Source organism: Sminthopsis crassicaudata, chromosome 1 (genome assembly GCF_048593235.1).
Source record: "Sminthopsis crassicaudata isolate SCR6 chromosome 1, ASM4859323v1, whole genome shotgun sequence".
Classification (NCBI taxonomy): Eukaryota; Metazoa; Chordata; class Mammalia; order Dasyuromorphia; family Dasyuridae; genus Sminthopsis; species Sminthopsis crassicaudata.
The window spans coordinates 300,549,164-300,569,670 of NC_133617.1; the positions used below are offsets into that span (position 1 = coordinate 300,549,164).

The 20,507-nt window shown below is 37.7% G+C and overlaps 1 protein-coding gene across 1 annotated transcript in view; it reads right to left on the minus strand.

Moving 5' to 3' along the window:
• Positions 1 to 12,835: 12,835 nt before the first annotated feature.
• Positions 12,836 to 20,507, minus strand: part of PHLPP1 (PH domain and leucine rich repeat protein phosphatase 1) — a 279,201-nt gene continuing 271,529 nt past the window's right edge. The window contains exon 17 of the mRNA XM_074279031.1: positions 12,836 to 15,057. Coding sequence (XP_074135132.1) covers positions 13,909 to 15,057 — 1,149 coding nt within the window. The 3' untranslated portion in view covers positions 12,836 to 13,908. The remainder of the gene's footprint in view (positions 15,058 to 20,507) is intronic.

Genomic DNA, 20,507 nt, shown 5'->3' on the forward strand with positions numbered 1-20,507 from the left:
TTAATGCTTTGAGATTGTCTTAGTTCATTACATTGCTAAGAATATCTAAGACTCACAATTCTTCGTCATACAATATTGCTGTTATCATTTACCACATTCTCCCCGTTTTGCTTACTTCACTTTCCATAAATTCATGTAAGTCTTTGGCTTCCTGCCAGTCATTTCTTACAGAAAAATAATATTCCATATTATTTTTCTGTAAGAAATGACCAGCAGGAGGATTTCAGAAAGGCCAGGAGAGACTTACATGACCTGATGCTGAGTGAAATGAGCAGGACCAGGAGATCATTATATACGTCAACAACAGTACTATATGATGAAAAATTCTGATGGACGTGGCCATCTTCAACAATGAGATGAACCAAATCAATCCCAATAGAGCAGCAATGAACTGAACCAGCTACACCCAGAGAAAGAACTCTGGGAGATGACTTTGAACCACTACATCGAATTCCCAATCCCTCTGTTTTTGTCCGCCTGCATTTTTTATTTCCTTCATAGGCTAATTGCACACTATTTCAAAGTCCGATTCTTTTTGTACAACAAAACAACTGTTTGGACATGTATACATATATTGTATTTAACTTATACTTTAACATATTTAACATGTATTGGTCAACCTGCCTTCTAGGGGAGAGGGGAGGGTGAAGGAGGGGAAAAGCTGGAAAAAAAGGTTTTACAATTGTCAATGCTGAAAAATTACCCATGCATATATTTTGTAAATAAAAAAGCTATAATAAAAAAAAAGAAAAATAATATTCCATCACAATTATACACTCTAGCTTGTTTAGCTATTCCCCAGCTGATGGAGGTCCTCTTGATTTTCAATTCTTAGCCACCAAAAAAAAAAAAAAAAAAAAAGAAAGAGCCACTATCACTTTGTACAAATAAGTCTTCTTTTTTTGGATGTCTGTAGGATACAGACTATGTTAGGTCTGGTTGAACCAATTCACAACTCTACTGTCTGAATTTTCCCACATCTTCTCCAACATTTATTATTTTCCCTTTTTTGGTCATATTAGCCAGTCTGATAAATATAAAGTTGAGCTTCAGAGTTGTTTTAATATGTATTTATCTAATCAATAGTGATTTAGAGAATTTTTTCATATGAATATATCTAGTTTTGATTTCTTTGTCTGAAAACTGCCTTGTTAACATCATCTATTGACTTGTATTTTATAAATTCAAATCAGTTCTCTATATATTTGAGAAATGAGGCCTTTTTCAGAGATAATTGCTGCAAAAAATTCCCTCATTTTCTTCTTTCCTTTTAATTTTGATTGTATTGGTGTTATTTATGCAAAACTTTTTAAATTTTATACAATCAAGATAATCTACTTCATTTTTTGTAATACTCTCTATATTTTCTATTTTAATTCTTCCCTTATTCATAGATTTGACAAATAACTATTCTCCTAATTTATGTTCTCCCAATTTGCCTATAGTATCACTGTTGTATGAAAATCATGTGCCTATTTTGACATAATCTTGGTACATGATGTGAGATATTGATCTATACCTAGTTTCTGTTACATTATTTTCCCGTTTTCCCAGCAGTTGTGAAATAATGAATCTTTGTTTCAAAAGCTTGGGTTTGAGGATCTATAGATTACTATAATCTTTTACTATAATGTAATCTACTCCACTGACCACCCACTCTATTAACCTGCACCAGATTATTTTTGATAATTACTGCCTTATAATACAGTTTGAGATCTGGTATGACTAAAGATCTTTTATTTTTGTGAGCTATATTTGTCTACATTTATCATGCTGGAAGAAGCCCTCAGGCAAATCCACTTTGAGAACCCCTGATCTCGCTCATAATATAAAGTTGGACAGAAAATCTGTTAGTAAAACTTACTATTAAGCAAGTTCATTAGTATACATAGATGTCTGTGTGTATATTTGTGTATCTTTAAGCTTTAATAGTTTAAAACTATTGGGACTTTGGGGACATTGTTTATATCTATTGTTGTTCAGCCATTCAGTTGTGCCCAACTCTTCATGACCCTGTGGATAATATGCCAATATTGTCCATAGGATTTTCTTGGCAAAGGTACTATTTTCCTCTCCGGTGGATAATGGCAAATAGGGGTTAAGTGACTCATGCAGGATCCCACAGCTAGTGTCAGAGGCTGGATTTGAACACAGGAATTTCTGACTCTAGGCTCAGCACTCTATCCACTGAAGTACCTCACTACCTCTATCTACATCTCTAGTTATTTCATCTATATTTATATTTGTATATCTAGGACAAATGCTGCAGATGGAAAATGAACTGAGTTTAGAATTGAATAGGAAAGAGTGGGAGGGCTTACATGGGAAAAATTGTGCAATGCTCTTTGTAATGCCAAATTTCTTCTTCTTCTTTTTTTTTTTTTTTGAGAAAGGAGTTTTTTTTTTTTTTTTACAATAGCTTTTTACTTTCAAAATACATGCAAAGATATTGTCAACATTCACCCTTGCAAAACCTTATGTTCCAAATTTTTCTCCCTCCCTCCTTCCCTCCTGTCCCCACTGGACAACAAGTAATCCAATATAAGTTAAACAAGTACAATTCTTTTAAACATATTTTCATATTTATCATGATGGTGCCAAACTTCTTCCTGAAATAAGTCTTTTCCCCCCTATTCTTATATTCTTATGGTGATGTTATATGGTTGAGAGAGATAAGATATAAGATCTCTGAGGATTTGACACTGTAGAATTGTAGAGCATCTAAACGGCAAGGAAAGGGATATATTGTGAACATAGACTGCCACACATTACCAAAAAGTAATTGGGCATGAGAAGCAAGAGAAAAGATATTGTACAAAGATGTTGTAGTTGATCGCATATGGAAGGAGAGATGATAGCTGTACCATCTATATATTCTTTTGGTATCCATGGGATATCAGAGGTCTGGAGAAAAGCTTCTGGTATATCAAATGGAACACCTTCAGAGTACTTGTACAAGGACATAGAGATGAAATGCAAAGATTAGGAAAATGTGGATGGGTTGCACTCCCCATTGCAGAGAACACTTATTGATGACCTCAACAATCCACATAAGATAGAGGTAAGTTTAAGATCAAGTTTCTTGAAACTTACATTTTAATATGGGTGATAATCTAGTTATAGGCAAAGCTCAAATTAATCAACTGACATCTGGATCACCTTAATTTCTTTTTCAGTCACATCACAGTAACTATAGAGAGGAAGAGAGGGAAGGAAGAGAGAGAAGGAAGAGAAGGAAGAGAGGGAAGGGGGAAGGGAAGGGGGAAGGGAAGGGGGAAAGGAAGGGGGAAAGGAAGGGGGAAGGGAGGGGGGAAGGGAGGGGGGAAGAGAGGGGGAAGGGAAGGAGGGAAGGAAAACACTTCAGGGAAAGAATTGATTTTAGTGTTTCATGACAGACGATCTTCTTTTTTTCCTTCACGTCTCACTTCCAAAGAGAAAAGTATAACTTATGTCTTGCCAGCAAAGCTAGCCTCCTATAAGAATTCTGACTCCAAACCCTCCATTACTATACTTAGTCCCTTTCTATTGTATCATGCTTGAAGACTGTTTGTTAAATGTAGTCCTAATTGAAATGAAAAAAAAAAAAAAAAAAAAAAAAAAAAAAGGGAGTGGGATTTGATTCTTCTAGGACTTCCTTGTAGGGGATCTGGCCTCATATATTTGGAACAGGGCATCTGGAGATCTCTTATCAGAGCCATCTTGGCCTGAGAAACCAGATGGCTGGAAGGTCACAGCATGTTCCCAATACTGTTTGGAAACATACCCTGGCACTGACATGAGTCATTTAGGATGGGAAGGCTTGGAGGGTCATGGACAAGGTCCAAGTGAGTTGCTGAGACCTGAACTACAGATTTCCAACGAAGCTGTTTTGGGATCACAGCATCTGCAAGTGAATTAAAATTCTGCTCCTTCCGCCTCCCATTTGTGTGTATGGTAAGAGACAAACTAGATAGACAAACTAGACAAATACACACACACACACACACACACACACACACACACACACACACACACACACACACCTACCACATTTCAGATGTTAGGGTTTTGTTTTTAACCAAAATGGTGATTTCACTGGACTCCCAGTGAGGAAGCCCCCATTGTTTATACAGATCTGTGCCCGCTCTCCAATTCATAAATCTTCCATAGAGGCAGTTAGGAAGTAGGAAAGGCTGAATTTGGAAGGCCAGAATTCAAATTCAGCCTCAAATACTTACCTGCTATGTGGTCTTAAGTCACTTAACTTCTCATTGCTTCAGTCTTCTCAACTATAAAATGAAGGATATTAATAGCACCTAATTCCAAGAGCTGCTGAGAGGATCAAATGAGGTAATATTTTTAGATTAGCACAAACGTGCTTAGTGCAGTGTCTGGCACACAGTAGTTGCTATAGAAATGCCTTTTCCCTTCCCACCCTTCCCGTCTTACAATGTAGCCTGAGAGCATTTAGAGGTTAAGTGACTCACAAATCTCTTTAACTGACACGTGTCAGAAGTGGGATTTGAACGTGGCTCGCTCTAATTCACCATACCAAATTGCCTTTCCTTTAGCAGGCTTGGTTTTCGTTTTGGTTTTTCAATGCAGTTTGAATGACTACTGGTTTAGATTTATGGATGGGGAAAAAATTCTTGTTCAGCTCTGGAAAAGGGAGCTGACTCTAGAGTGTAGTAAACTTAGTTTAGTGGATCTGCCTATCTTTGGATCTTGTTGAGATGGTGGAAACTAAATAAATCCTGGAGGTTTCTTTCTGTAGGTTAATTTAATGACCTAGGTCAAGTCATTTGTCTTGTGCCCCTGTTTCTTCATCTGTAAAATGGGGATATCATGAATTTTCTTTATTGCTTCACAGACTTCCAGAGATCTGAGTTACTATGTCCTGACCTTTGTAGATTAATCTAGTACATTTCATTCCATCAGTGAATCTTTATTATTACCTCTTTTCTCTAACCCATTTGCCCCTATTACTTTTGCTCAATATCAATAAAGGAAAAAAAAAGTTAATTCCAGGCATTCTCATGCATAGGAATCAATGACAAAATTTTAATTTAAAAACAGCCTGAGAATAATCAATATGGGCATAAGAAGATTAGCTGCAAAGCCTACACACAACACAGCTCTTTCATACATCTGAATTATCCCCTAGGAGAAACAGTGTAGAATGCTGGGGTTACCTGCTCTAAGCTTGAAACTTTCAATGGGTGAGGTGCATTCCATTATGTTTATGGTATGCACTGGGGGCTTAGGAATGAGTCTCACATTAAATCAGTTATTTTTAACATACTGAAAGGATAGTAGGAGGAACATTTTTTTAAAATAATATTATAAATTATGAAGCAAATAAAAGAAATTTCTTTGTATGCATGATTTATTTCTGGCTTACATAACAATTCTCAGTAAATAGAAAAGGTCTTAAGAAATTCCAAAATGGAAATTTGGTAACAGTGTTCCTAGTTAGTTTTTAGAAGCAAATTCCTTAACAAATGAGTTCAGGACAGAAATCAACATCTGGAAACATAAAGGTCTAGGGAAAATCACCTATTAGTTACAATGATAATTAGAAGAAAATGAGCTAGATAAAATTAAGTGATAATTATTGGAATATGCAGAAAGAAATGGAAAAAGACTCTAGAAATGCCTTTTTAAAATGTAATTTTAGTTTAATTTCTATGCCACTCATTTCCTTTCTTCCTCTTCTATCCCTCCCCCACCAAAAAAGTACTAAGCCATGGGACTAATTCAATTGAGAAAGGGAAGAAAAGGATAAAAATCTCTTTCTCCTGAATAGAATTGATAGAGCACTGTATTTTTGTTAGGGGATGAAATGAAATTGCTATTGAAGAAAAATCTAGGAAAAACCACTTCATTTTTATGGGTTCCTCATACTCAGTGCTTAGGAAAAGGCATTCTTCCAGCTAACAGTAATCACTCCCAAAATTCAGAGAATTCAAGGAAATTGTAGAAATGCACCCAAATTGTTTCAAACTCAGTTATTACTCTCAATTCCCCCCCCATATATTTATATGAGGCCTTCAGCTCTTCAAAAAGTACTTATAAACATATCTCAGTTCCTCAAAACTATGAAGGTTTCAGGACAGATAATAATATCACCATTTTATAGATGAGAAAACTGGAGCAGACTAACTTGCCCAATGTCCCAAAGCATGTAAGAGGTTAGCCTCCAGGTTTCCTGGCTTGTAAGTACTCCAACTTTCTTCCTATGATACTGTAATGCTGACATTAGCTCATAAGAGGTAGCTGATATGCCCAAACAATACTTTGCTTAATTGCATTTGAGTAATAACTCTTAGGAAAGGCTTCATTTAGGATTAAATTTCCATAGAAATTAGAATCAGAAAAAATATAGAAGGGGATCACTTATTCCCAATTCCTATAGAGGAGAAATCTGAAGCCTAGAAAGGCTAAATAATTTGGCTACATCAGATGAATAATGGATAGCAAAGCAAGAATTTGAATCCAGGTATTTGGACTCTAAATTTAGGACTCTTTTCACCACACCATACTGTGTAAAGAGAAAAGTTTGGTATAATTTGTATCACTTTAGAGGTGGAGAAAGAGGAAATAAATCCAGGACTGAACAGGATTCTGCATCCTGGAGGGAAAATAAAACTAAGGAGATTCCACTTCATAATTATGTGATCATAGGTTATTTCTAATTATTTGTTTATTTTACTGTGACCTTATGGATCATTTTGCTCAATTCCCTTATTTTGCAGAATTAAAAAAAGTAAGGTCCAGAGGGTTTCAAACTCAAATCTATAACCTCACCCCTTCCAACAATGAAAAATGTCAGCAATGAAAACCATTAAAATTTGTGAAGAATATCATAGATGCATATATGGAAGAGCTCTAAGAGGCCATCTAGTTCAGAAGTGTCAAACACCTGCAATCCAAATTAAAATGTAATTGGGAAATAATTTTGGAAAATGAATAAAAGGAAATAAAATAACATGAAATATAAAACCAAAAATAAATAAATGAAAATCCAGTATAGCACAGATCGTGTTAATATGTGGCTTTCTAAGTCAAAATGTACTACTTTCTAATTGAGTTAGACACCATTGATATAGTCCAACTCTCATTTTACAGAAAAAATTATTTCCTCTATGTTGTGCTTCTTAATTAGGTTTTTCCATCTTGGCCATTCTTCAATTCCCATTTATATAGGTATTCTCAGTCTTTGGGTGCCATACATACACGTGGATTTCAAAAGTATCTTCTATGACAATTTGCCCAAGATTTAACATGTGCCAGTAGGAATCATTTCTTTGTAAAGTCAACAGGGATGATGACTATAAATGAGCTAATTTGTGTTTGAAGAGTTAGTTGAGGGCTTATCTTTCTGCAAAAGCCGGAATATCAGAAGTTGGTTACTAAGTCAGTGTAGAAAGACAGTAGACAGTAAAAAGCTGTCAATCTAGGCTTGAAGAAAGTAGAAGCTTTTGATCAGAGGTTTTCAGCGGGAGAGAGACCATCTAGTCAGAATTGTACTTTAGAGATGAAGAAGTCAAGGCACTAAGAAATACCTGGGATTTATGGATTCAAATCCAGTGCTCTTCCCATTATTGGCAGAATTGGGAAAAATAGAAAAATAGTTCACCACTGGTTCCATGACAAGATCCACTATGTTTATCCTGGTACCCTGGACCTAAGTTTCTTTTCATCAGTTTCTTGATACTGGCTTTCTCAGGGGCTGGGTTATCATCCATCATCGTGAGACACTTTCAGAAACTGAGACCTCAGCAAAGGCTCCATGAATAATAAATGCTACAAAAATAGTCTCAGAGATGTCCTTAGTGGATAGGAAAGAAACAATCAACTTTCTGCTTTTGAAGAGAAAGCTTCCCAGGCCCGTTCAGCCCAATGTCCGACCTCACCAGTAGGTGGTGCTGTGACAAAAGCAATCCAGGGGACACACAAGAGCCTTGTCTTGAGGTCCCATTCAAAACAACCAGCCAGTCTGCAAGCTTGGAGATGGAGACTGGGTTTTGAGAGGTACTGGTTTTGGACTACAGGATTGTGGGCAGATTTAATGACCAGGGAACTTGTACAGGAAGGGGATGATGGGTCATCCTTTCTAAACTGTATCCCTCATCCCCAAAAGTCACACCCACAAACACAAAAGACTTCAAAGGGAAAAAAAAGGAATAGCTCACAACAGGGAGTTCTGATCTAGAAGATGGCCATTTGTGACTATTTTATATCACTTCATATATGCCATCTTGCATAAAATATCTCTTCATGTTGTATCTCCCTAACTATATTGAAAGTCTTTTTCTGCCCCCTCCCATTTTTTCAACTCAGCACTTAGCCAGCCAGCATTTTGTGAATTGGAAGCACTCTCTGCCTAAAGACATTGCACAACCTTCCTTTCTGCAAGCCAAGGGCTACATGGAAGAAACTCTTATATATCAGTGTTTTAATCAGAAATTGGGGCTAATTTAGTCTACAAACCTCTTCCTAAATGGTACTGCAATTTTTCATCCACATCTCTTATGACTTGCTCCTGAAATTCCTGATCCAGGCCCCCCCGGGAAACAGAAATCTTTTTTCAGTGCTAACTCTCGTCATTCATCCTCATCCATCTTGCCCTGTCCCTATTCTTCCTTTGCATCATGCCCTTCATAGCCCTTACTTTGCTATGAAATTTCCCTTCATGCTCAATCTTTCCCTTCCATATATTGAATCAATAATTGAAATCTGGTTTTCTCCCAAAGGTATCGCATTCCCTACAACTCTCCCCAATATTGGCTACTGTTTCTTTTATGCATCCTTCCATCCTTGCTCTGTTTTGAAAGTTTCCCTTGATTACCACCATTTTACTTTGAAGCTAAAGCTAAATGCTGTATTCCTTTAACTGGATAAGAGATCCTTGTTGCTGTCATCTATTAACTTTCCTTCCTTTTTAATGGGTTCAACATTTGCTATTTTATATCATTTGTAACATTTGGCTTTTTTATTGGTGATTTTGATTTTTTTTTAAATGGTGACAAATAAAGTTTTCTAACTAATAAGCTTCAGCTTCCAAGATGACAGTCCCCATTTCAAAGCCATCGTGGGCTTTCCTTAGACTTCATTTTCAGTCAGAAACTGTTCCTTTGGAGGAAGATCTTAATCTCTAAAATTCCTTATTTCCTGAGCAGTGCTTTCTCTGTCCCACTTCTGTAATTACTTCACTCCTCTTAAACTTGCATTTTATATTCCTTGAAATTTTAGTACCTAAGATTGGTCCAGTTTATCACTTCTGTCCTCTCTTTGGTCTTGAGCTTTAGTCTAGAAAAACTCTCTCCAATTAATCAGCTCAACAAGTACATTCTTGACTCCTTTGTCACCTTGCCTGCTATTTAAATCCTAACATACCACTCTGCTACTGCATTATCAATCTTCTGAGTTGTTAAAAAAAAAAAAAGTCAAAGAACTGTGCATACAGGATTACAAACTAGTTATCTACTCTCAAATGGGCCCTCAGCACAATTTAATAAAATTGCTTTATTTATCCTACTTCTTTGATTAATTGCTCCCCATAGCATCCATTCCAAACTTTCAAATCTTCATTTTCCACCATTTGGCTCTAATAATGCTCTGGTCTCCTACTTTACTAAAACTGAAACCATCTGTCATGACCTCCAATGGCTCCCCTTTTCCACACTCCTCAAACCCTTTTGTTACAGTTTCAGATGACATGGACTTTCTTGCCAAGGCTAACCTTACATCTGTGTTCTTCATCTTGTTCCATACTATCTTCTTCTTTAGGAGTTTACACACTCTCAAACTGTTTCTAAGTTCTATAAACTTACTTCCAGATGTTCTAGAAAACTTCTTTGGCTTCTACCCCTTCGAGTTATTGCCTAATATATCCCCACACACACACACATACACACAAAGCTTTCACTGCTAAACTCCTGAAAAGTTCATTCTATATCCTCCTGCTTTCATTTCCTCCCCACTAGTTCATTCCTTAGCCTTTTTAATGGTATAGAACATACCATTCTACTAAAACTGTTGTCAAAGGTTATCAATATTCTGATGGACAAGTTCCATGGCCCTTTCAGAAACTCTACCCAACCCTGCCTGATCTTTCTCTAGTATTCCACCTTGGTGACTAACTTCACCCCTCTGTTCTTCCTTGGGTTCAATGACTTTTTTTTTTTTCCTACTTCTCGCCTTCCATTGCCCCTCCTCTTCCATCTGCTAAGAATCAAGGCTCTGTTCTTAGGCTCTCTTTGCTATGCAAACTTCCCTGGTGATCTCATCTGTCCCACATGTACTTATCTAGTCCTGCCCTCTGAGTGGAACTGTAACCGCACAGATACTCCCGTGCTGTCCTGTGTCTCAACTCCACATGTCTGACAGTGAATGCCACATAATCCCCATTTCCATGGATGGCACCATCTTCTTAGTCATCCATATTGGAAACCTCAGAACCATCGTGACTCTTTTTCCCTGCCACATTATATATATATATCACTTTCTACCTCCCTAGCTATGGCTCCCAACTAGTTTCTTCCCTTCTTGTTTATATAATCCAACATATATATCAATGTAGGCAGATACCAGAATAAACTTTTTAAAGGGATGCCTCTGATTATATTATTCCTCCCAAACCTCACTGGCTATTTCCTCTAGTATATTCTTTTTCATAGTTATTTTACATCATGCACTCGATATTCTGGACAAATTAGACCAGATATTCCTCAGATCAGACTTTGCTTTTCCAAACTCAGTGCACCTGTCTGAACTCTCTCCCATGACTAGAACTTACCTCATTCTCACCTGTGTCATTTACGATTTTCTCCTTTGAAGGCTCCACTCATATGCCACTGCCTCCCAAAGTCTTCTGATTGTCCCCAGCTTGAAAGTGTCATGCCCTTCCTCCCAAGAGCCTTAGGACTCTTGGTTTATTCTCTCAAGATATTCTATACCTGAGTACAGGTCATCTCTCTTCTTTCTGTAAACTGAAATGTAAGCTCCTAGCAGACAGGGGCTGTCATTTTAACTTTGTATTTCTAGTGCCTACAACAGTGCTTTGCATGTAGAAGACAGTATACATTCAATTAAATTTATTTTAATTATAATTTATTAAGTTATATTTAATTATAATATTTATATATATTTATTGATATTATATATAACAAATAATATAAATAAAAATTAATTATAAATAGATATGAAATAATTAGATAAGTCCTAGCCAGCTTCCTATGGAATAAACCACAGAAATGTCAATAGAAGTCACATTAACTCTTCTTGTGCCCATTATAGGGAATGGGAAGGGAACAGACTGCTTCTAGAGCTTAAGAGTTACTTTGGGCCTTATGAATCACCACCAAAGACCCCGCTGTCCTACTTCTGCCACACAACCACTATCTTCTCCCTTGTAGTCCAAGAAGAAACATTCTCATACTTGGCCTAGTTCTGGACCATCCTCTAGAGTCAACTGAGATAGGCTCTAGAATAGGCTTTGGCCTATGGTAAAATCAAACATTTAGTAAGCCTCTACCACGTGCATTCTAGAATCCATGACGGCAAAGTCTCTTGCATCCCCTGGCCCAGGGTAAATGCTACTCTAAGTGTTTGGACTTAGAGAAAGTATAACATAGGGTTTACTCATAGGGAGCCCTATGAGACTGACCATAGAATTGGTTTAGATATACTAAAAAAAATTCAGAACTCTACAGCAGAATGAAAAACTTGAGTCTCACTTACCTGATCTGGATCTGCTTACCTATATATATTATTGCTCCACATATAGGAAGAGAAGCCTTTGATGTGAATATGACTCAGGTACTTCAGAATCATAGAATGTTAGAGGTAAGAAAATACTTAAGTTCGTCTAGTCCAACCATGTCATTTTATAGATAAGAAAATTAAGATTTAGGGAAGTTATATGATTTGTCTAAGGTCAAAACTAGTTAATGGCAGAGGTGGCTCCTTCCTTTCTCTAAGAGGTGTTTGCTGTTAAAAGTAGACTGCTCCGAAAGATTGAGTCCCCATGGCTCTCCTTTATTTTCCTTATGGAACTCAGTCTTACCTGAGTTCCCTTTTTCTAGGGTCTCAAAGGATCCCTATCTTTCCTTCTGTTTCTCAGATGATGTATGAATACCTTTACTCAAGACCTCCAAAGCAATCAACACAGTTGGGTTACCTGCAAGAGGACAGAAAACCCAAGTGAATTGCTCACGGATTGATAAATGTTGCCTTCCCACAATAACTATGGTATAAATATATTATTCATGGCAACAAGTCATGGAGTATCTTTTGCATAGGAATATCTGTCTTTCTGAATATGGAAGGACAGACTAGTAATATCTTTTTCAACATGATGGGTCCAAAATGGTGGTGGTTAAGTTTGAAAGAGAAACACAATTGTACAACAAATAACGTGGGCAATTCAGTTGAGATTGTAAAGTTTCTTTCTGGTCTATAATGGTTTCTGTCAAAATCTCCTTTCTACATTGGGAAATGAGGGTCTGAATTAAAGATCATAAATGGAAAACAGCATAATAAATATAATCCCCAAGCTTCCAGAACAAAAAGAACTGCTGCAACTTCCACTCCCTCTTCAATTCTTACTTAGACAAGGGCATAAAACCAGACACAGAAACCAACAGGAATTTGGGTAAATATGACTTTCCTTTTCAATTCAGGCTATAATATTTGAAAAAATAATCACAGAAGATTAATATTCACCCACACAGAGGTTATTTGACAAACCACAAACATCTCCAGAGTGTCCCGGTCCTCTCCAAACCTGTAGTGGATGGCATAGTTTTTAAAACACTTCTGATTGTTCACACAAAAGGAGATGGGCCCATTACTTGTAAATTTTATATTTATTATAACAAAAATTATGACATGTTCATTTGTGCATTCTGCTTTAATATAACTCTTGGTATGTAAATGATCTAAATGAGCTCTATACAATCATGCTGGTTGTGGCAGCAATAAGGAACACAAATAAAAAAATGTCTGGAAGAATAAAGCATTTGAGGGAAGGAAAGGAGAAGGGGAAAAAAATCAGAGGCCCACTGGACACAGATTGTTGTTCAGTGGTCTAAGAACCACCTTATTTGTAGAGATAGCTGGTCTGGCCACTTAGGCTCACCACAAAATGAGCACGAACTGAAATCCTTGAAGAGCCAGGTATAAATAAGGTGGGGTTGGGAGGGGGGAGGGAGAGAACACAAAGTCAGTTATTCAGGCTGTGTCCTTATGCTGAGACTACAAAACATTTTAAGCATCACTATACAACACTGAGCTATTTACAGTAATAATTTCCCAATCAACTGTTCTCTCAGAGAAAATTAGTGAATCTCAGTGACTTCAGTCACCTGACAGAGTAAAGCAACTCCTAGGAGTTAGTCTCCATATTCTACAAATGTCTATCATTTTCAAGACCAAAAAAAAAAAAAAAAAAAAAAAAAAAAAAAGAAATTTCCCCCCAAAGAAATACAGTATTACAACATTACTGAATCATTGAGTACTGGCAACTTGCCCTGTCTTCCAAACAAACAAACAAACAAACAACAAAAAAGCCATTTTTAAAAAATATTACATCATCATTATCTGTTTCTCTGCAATATATTAAACCTTTTGTTCTTTGTCTTTACACTTCTGATATGTTAGGGGAGGGGAAAAGGGGAAAGGGAAGAGTTAACCAGTTAAAATCATATTGGTAAAGTATTACTAGAAGAAAAGTGGTGGTTATTTAAAAATAACAAAGGAGAGAACCTACAGATTAGCTGCAAAGGCAAATGAGGGAATTAAGGAGAGTGGAAGGGAGGAGAAAGTGGAGTAAAACCCCTGGTTTAATGTGAGCCTGGAAGACTCTTGCGATTCAGTCTTTTCTGGTTAGTTTATTATTATTTTTTAAACAGTACTTGCACTGGGTCATAGTGGTGTATCATAATAGTCTGGCAGTTGATCCATCTGATACTGCCTCTGCTGCTGTTGCTGTTGCTGCTGCTGCTGCTGCTCCTGATGATGTTTCATGATTTCTTTGACTTCCTCTTCTAGCTCAGGTGGGATTATAAACTGGTCATCGGGATCAGGCTGAGCTGGAGCTGCAAAGTAGCCCCCCGTTTTCCGGAGAGGGGCATCAGCAGCCACCTCTATCATGTTGTGGCTCCTCTCCTGGGGGGCCACAGAGCCATTGCCTCTCCTGCGCCCAATGGTCCCGGTGGCAGAGAAGTCGGCCTTCCTGGGTAGCCCTGCCTCGTCCTCGTTGGCACTGATAACGATGCCCTCATCGCTGGCCTCGGCGGGCACCTGCAGCAGTAGCTGTTGCTGCTTCTCTTTCTCCTTGGCCTGGCCACAGTGAATGTCCACCTCCACCTCCACCCTGCTGCCGTTGGTGAAAACCCCCTCGATGGGCTCTTCATCATCACTGTCCAGGCCATTGTCAGAGAAGGCACTGGAGAAGGTGGCGCTGGAGAGCTGTCTCTGGAAAGAGCCAGACAGACAGACGGGGTGGAGCATGCAGCGCTGCTCACTGGGGTAGGCCGGGCTGCTCTCACTCAGGGCTCCCGGGGGGGGCTCGTCCGAGGCCGTGGAGCCCACCTCGCTGCTCATCTCCGAAGTGGAGATCTCGCTGCTGATTTCAGAGGCCATACCACTGCTGGAGGAGGGAACCCCGAGCCCGTCGGAGGGCCGGTCTTTGATCACCACATTGACTGAGGGAGGAAAGATGCCTGGGCTTGGAGGGGGGACCCCGCTTCCGGGTAGCTCACAGCAGCAGAAGCTGTCCTCGGTGACATTGAGCTGCACCACAACGGCGCTGATGCTGTCATTACAGCCGTAACTCTGGGCCAGTGTGCATAACTTCTTGGCTGCGGCTAAGGCGTCAGGCACGTTCCGCACAGCCTCAACTGCCTCCTCGACGGACAGGCTCTCCCACAGCCCCTTGCTGCCCAAGATGAAGAACTCGTCCTGTGGGGTCAGCGTCACCGACTGCACGTGAGGACGGGGAACCACACTGGGGTGCAGGAAAGTGTAGCCCAAAATCCGTGTAGATTCAGTTACTCCATTCACCTTGCCATCCTGGAGGAGAGGGGAGAAAAGAAACAGAGTGAAAAGTCAGCTTCCTGCCAATGTGCGAACAGTCATCTGTGCTTTTAGCGTCACCCACACCACAGGAAAGGGAACACTGCAGAGCTGACGTGACATCATAAACCCCCATAGCAGGGTGGTAAGGAAAGAGAGGGAAGAACTTGGGTAGTCTTTGTAGTTGAAGTCATTTTCTGGAGATGAATTGTCCTGAATACCCAAGGACTGAACACTGACAATTCAAAAGGAGACCAAAGCTAATGCATGCAAACATGTATACTGAAAGAGGATGAACTTCTTGTAGGATTATCACTTTCGACTGCAGCCTACATAGGAATCTATGAGAGAAAATTCTCCCCAAAAGTAAGGCACTATTCTTCCCTCCAAACTTTCAACTTACAAATGTGAAAACAGAGAATGCCAATTTGTATTCCCATAAGCTAGAAGCCTTTCAGGGCTAAGACTAACAAGGGAAAGCTCCTGGAAGGGTTGGGAAAGGTTTAAGGTAAAAGATGAGATTTTTATTGGGATTCCTCCTGACATTGAAAAGGTACCCATGGTGCATCTTAGTTGGAGTCCCATACTCCTGTCCCCAGACACTCTGTATATGATCCCTTGATCTCCATATTCCTATTCTTCTTCAGAGTGTCTCACACAGCCTGCTCACTACCATAAGCCTTTCCACTGCCCTTTATGTGAGGCTCATCTTTAGTTCTTCCATGCAGTGCTGAGGACACACATCAACACTGGAAAAAATGTGTGTTTACATTATGTTATGAGTAAAAAAGTGTTTTACAATCTCATGAAATTCAGACTGAAATCTTTCCCTTTGCAACTTCTCAATCCAAATTCACTATCAATCCAGATCAGTGTCCATCTGTATTGTTTGTTTCATACATATATACTCTGTTGGATGAGTTCATAATATGTGTCTAATCAGATGCATGTTGAACATAGATAGGCTTTATTTCATCTTGGGGCTTGACATAATCAATCATAATGTTAACTGAAAACAGGATCAATTAGAATTTCATTCAGGGATTGTCCCTTCTTGACATAGACTCTGTGAATACTTTTGGCAAGCATCTATCCCTTTCTCACTTTTTAATGCCTACTTGCTCTCTCTTGATATTCTCTCATCAATAGTGTACTCAATTTATGTATAGAAGACATGTATAAATACTTTGTATAGATGGAAAGTAGGCAGAAGGATTAATGTTACTGATGTTTTCTAGGTCACTTTTTCTGGTATAAAAAAGGTTTGAGATTTTTATTTTTGGTAAAGAAAAGTACCTTCTTTAAGTACTTTTATCAATCCTACAATGCCTCCATAACGATCACCTTCATCAAAGATGTGTTTGTCTCAATCACTACTTTCATCATCTTTGTATCCTTTAGTACCGTTCCTACTTCTTGCATAAGCACTTCAGGGACTTAGGGCCCAGATGTGGTGGCTCTACAATACTTGATAAGAGAAAAATTCACTGTAATAATTTTTGCAAATGTTTTCCATTTTCCTTCTATTTGTAGTTCTTTTTCTGTTTTCACCTTGAATGCACTTGGGATGACTTTGCTAAATTAGCTATCTTGCCTGGTTTGCTTTAGACTGATTTCATCTTTCCCTGCTTTTATGAGGCAATATTACTAGTGTGATGAGACTAACATCTACCAATATTTTTCCTTAAGAAAAGACAAAGCTGTCCCCAGAAGTTGGTTGGCCCTTGCTTCCCTGACACTGAAACATTAAAAGTTCTTTCTACAAGGAATCTAGGCCTCTCAAACTTGAGAGCGCCTGAGTTAATCTTCCCAGCTGACCAAATAGATAGATACATTTCCAACATGTTAGTCTTTTTTAAAAAACCTTTTTTTTTTCACTATAACTTAGTTCATTAAATATTTCCCGATTATAAATAAATTTTTAACATTGATTTTTAAAATCTGAGTTGCAAATTCTCTCTGTCTCGCTCCATAGCTACAATTATATATGTGAAATCATGCAATATCTTTATTAGCCATGTTGCCAAAAAAAAAAAGGGGGGGGGGAGAAAAAATAAAGTTAAAGAAGTGTGCTTTAATATGTGTCCAGAGTTCCTCAGTTTCCTTTATGGAGACAGACATAATTTTTTATCATGGGCCCTCTGGAACTGTCTTGATAGGAGCAGCTAAGTTTTTCACAGTATATCATCCTTACAGTATTGTTAATTGTGCACACTGCTCTCCTAATTGTGTTCATTGAACTTTGTGTGAGTTCTTACAAGTTTTCCCTGTTTTTTTTTTTTTTTCCTGAAATCATCTTGCTTGTTATTTTTTATAGCACAGTAGTATTCTATCACAATCATATACTACAATTTGTTCAGCCACTCCTCAACTAATGGGACATTCTCTTGAATTCCAATCTTTTGTAATCACAAAGAGAGCTGCTATAAATATTTCTGTACAAATAGGTCCTTTCCCATTTTCTTTAATCTCTATGGAATACAAACCTAGTAGCGGTATGGCTGGATCAAAAAGTGTGCAGTTTTATAGTCCTTTGGGTTTAATTCCAAATTGTTCTCCAGAATGAGTAGACTGGGTTCACAATTCCACAAACATATTATTGTTCCACTTTTTCCATAGCCCCTCCAGCATGTATCATTTTCCTTTTCTATCATGTTAGTCAATCTAGTAGGTGTGAAATGGCATGTCAAGAGTTGTTTTAATTTACATTTCTGTAATCACTAGTGTTTTAGAATTTTTTTAATGTGACTATTGATAACTTTGAATTCTTCTGACAACTGCCTATTTATATCCTTTGATTGTTTAGCAATAGATGGATTCTCTTTATTTCTATAAAATTGGATCCCTTCTCTAAATATTTGAGGAATGAGGCCTTTATTGGAGACACTTTCTATAAACTTCTTCTGTTCCAAGTTTCCTCTTTTCCTTCTAATTTTGGCTATATTAGTTTTGCTTATGCAAAAGGTTTTTAATTTTATATAATCAAAATAATTCATTTTACTTCCTGTGATCTTCTCTATCTCTTCCTTGATCATTAATTCTTCCCTTATCCATAGATCTGCCAGGTACATTTTCCCACAATCTCCAAACTAAGTTGTGGTTTTACCTTTTATGTCTATATCATTTATCCATTTTATCCTTATTTTGGAATATAATAGTATGAGATGTTGGCTTATACCTAATTCCTTCCAAACTGCTTTACAGTTTCATGGTGATGTTTTCTACAACTGCTTTTGTTAGTATTGCAATACATATTCAAAGATATTAACAATAATATTTCTTGTAGCTGTGGAGCATAAAATAAACTTTGCCAACTACTTTTTTTGCCTTTGAAAACCTTCCATCTTTCTTCCAATTTTAAAGAATGTCAAGATAAATTTGATTCAGTTCATTTAGTAGTATGCTCACTCACTGATCAGTGGACAACAATCCCACATTTAGAGTACCAAGCCAAATTAAAGTTTGTTGGTGATCTAAAAATTGTGACTCTTGGCACGCTGTTCTACTTTCCCACAATTCTGCTACCCTGCAGAACAGGCTGAAGGCCACTTTCCCTTTAGTTTCCCAAGTTCCCATGGCCAAAAAAGTTCTATCATCAGTTAGCCTGCCTTCTACTACAGCTAATGATTTTAACTATTTTCTTTTGTGTTATCTACTGATGGTAGAATTTCATCTTAATTTATAAACTTTGACAACATATAGATACAATACAGAAAGAATATAATGATTTTATAAAAAGAGTTATATAATAGGCATACATAAAACTGTCATGCTCTACTCTAAAACAGGGTAACTCTGTATAAAAGTATTATAGCAGGGAAAGCTAAGTGGTACAGTGGATAGAGCACCAGCTCTGAAGTCTGGAGGACCAGAGTTCAAATCTGGCCTCAGGCACTTCTGAGCCTAGCTGTGTGACCTTGGGCAAGTCACTTAACCCCAACTGCCTCAGGGGGAAAAAGGTATTATAGGTTAAAAAGAAAAATATTGTAAACAAAATTTTAATCCTTCATCAATTCTCTAAAAGTGTTGTTTACTCTAATATCACACATTTCCCTCCTTTCTCTTAAAGGCTACAAATTAAGAGCAAACCCCAACAACTTCATTTGGTTTTCTGCTCATATTTAAATAAAGGAACAAAAATAGAAATGGGATCAAGGAGAAAGGAATTCTTTTAAAGAATCAAGAAAGAATTTCTTTAGAGTTTTTAAAGCAAGAAAAATTCAATTTCAAAGTCTATTTGCTTAAATTCTTTACTTGTTATCAGCAGCTTAACATCACAAAACCGCTTATAATATCCACCTTTCTGTTTTCATCACAGAAAGGATAAGAAAAAATTACCCTTATATTAGAACTTGAAAACAATATAATACAGGGTGGAATTTAGAAGACAGTTCTGTTATGAATTCAGCTAAAGGATTTTAACTAATGATATAATGTTTTTTTCCCCTGAGGCAACTGGGGTTAAGTGACTTGCCTAGGGTTACACAGCTAGGAAGTATTAAGTGTCTGAGGCCACATTTGAGCCTGGTGCTCTATCTACTGCACCACTTGGCTGCCCCTAATGACATAATTAAAAAGCAAATGTTTCAAATCTTTCACACCTATGCTGGAGACCCAAGAGCATAATTACATTGAAGCTTCAGCATAATTTTATGAACAGGCAAGAAAAACCATTTAGGGCTGAAAAATCTCCTCAGGCTACAGTATGACCTCATTAATTAGGCTTGAAGCAACCAAACCTAAAGCAAAGAAATAGTAAACAATTAAGAGCTTAGATATAACTGGTGGCATTACTATCTAGATTTTCTAAGCTACCAGTTTCTCTCTATGTCACTGAAAAAGATAATAATGAGAAGAGTTTGTTCAAAGTTTCATTTTGTCTTAATAACAAGTACAAATAGAAATAAGCATTTAAAATAAATATTTGAAAGCTTACAAAGAACTTTACAAATATTATTTGATCCTTACAATAACCCTGTTGTTAGCTTCACTTTACAAATGAGGAAATTGAGACAAAACAAAGCTTCAATGACTTGTCCAGAGTCACACAGCTACTAAGTGTTGAGGGCGGTAGCCCTTTGGTATTCCTTTTTTGATCTCCAACTTCCTTTGGGACTTGGACCTTGGATACAAGATCTGGTCAAACTAGTTTGGGCTATCTGAGCTGGCTGGGGTTTTACAGCCCCCATTCTAATCTGCTCAGATAGACCAAATGGCATCAGGAAATTCCTTTTTGGGAAGAGACTTCTGTCTGTCCCTAAAAGATAACAAGAGAATCCTTATCTTATTTACATCACTCTCAGGCTGAATGATTGTGCTCTGGTATAAAAGAGAGAACTCAAAAATCTACTGTTTGCAAAAATGGGCCTTGTACCATGCAGCCATTTTGCCCACCGGCTCTCTGGTGTTTCCATTCTAGTCAATAAAGACTATGTTTCCATACAGCA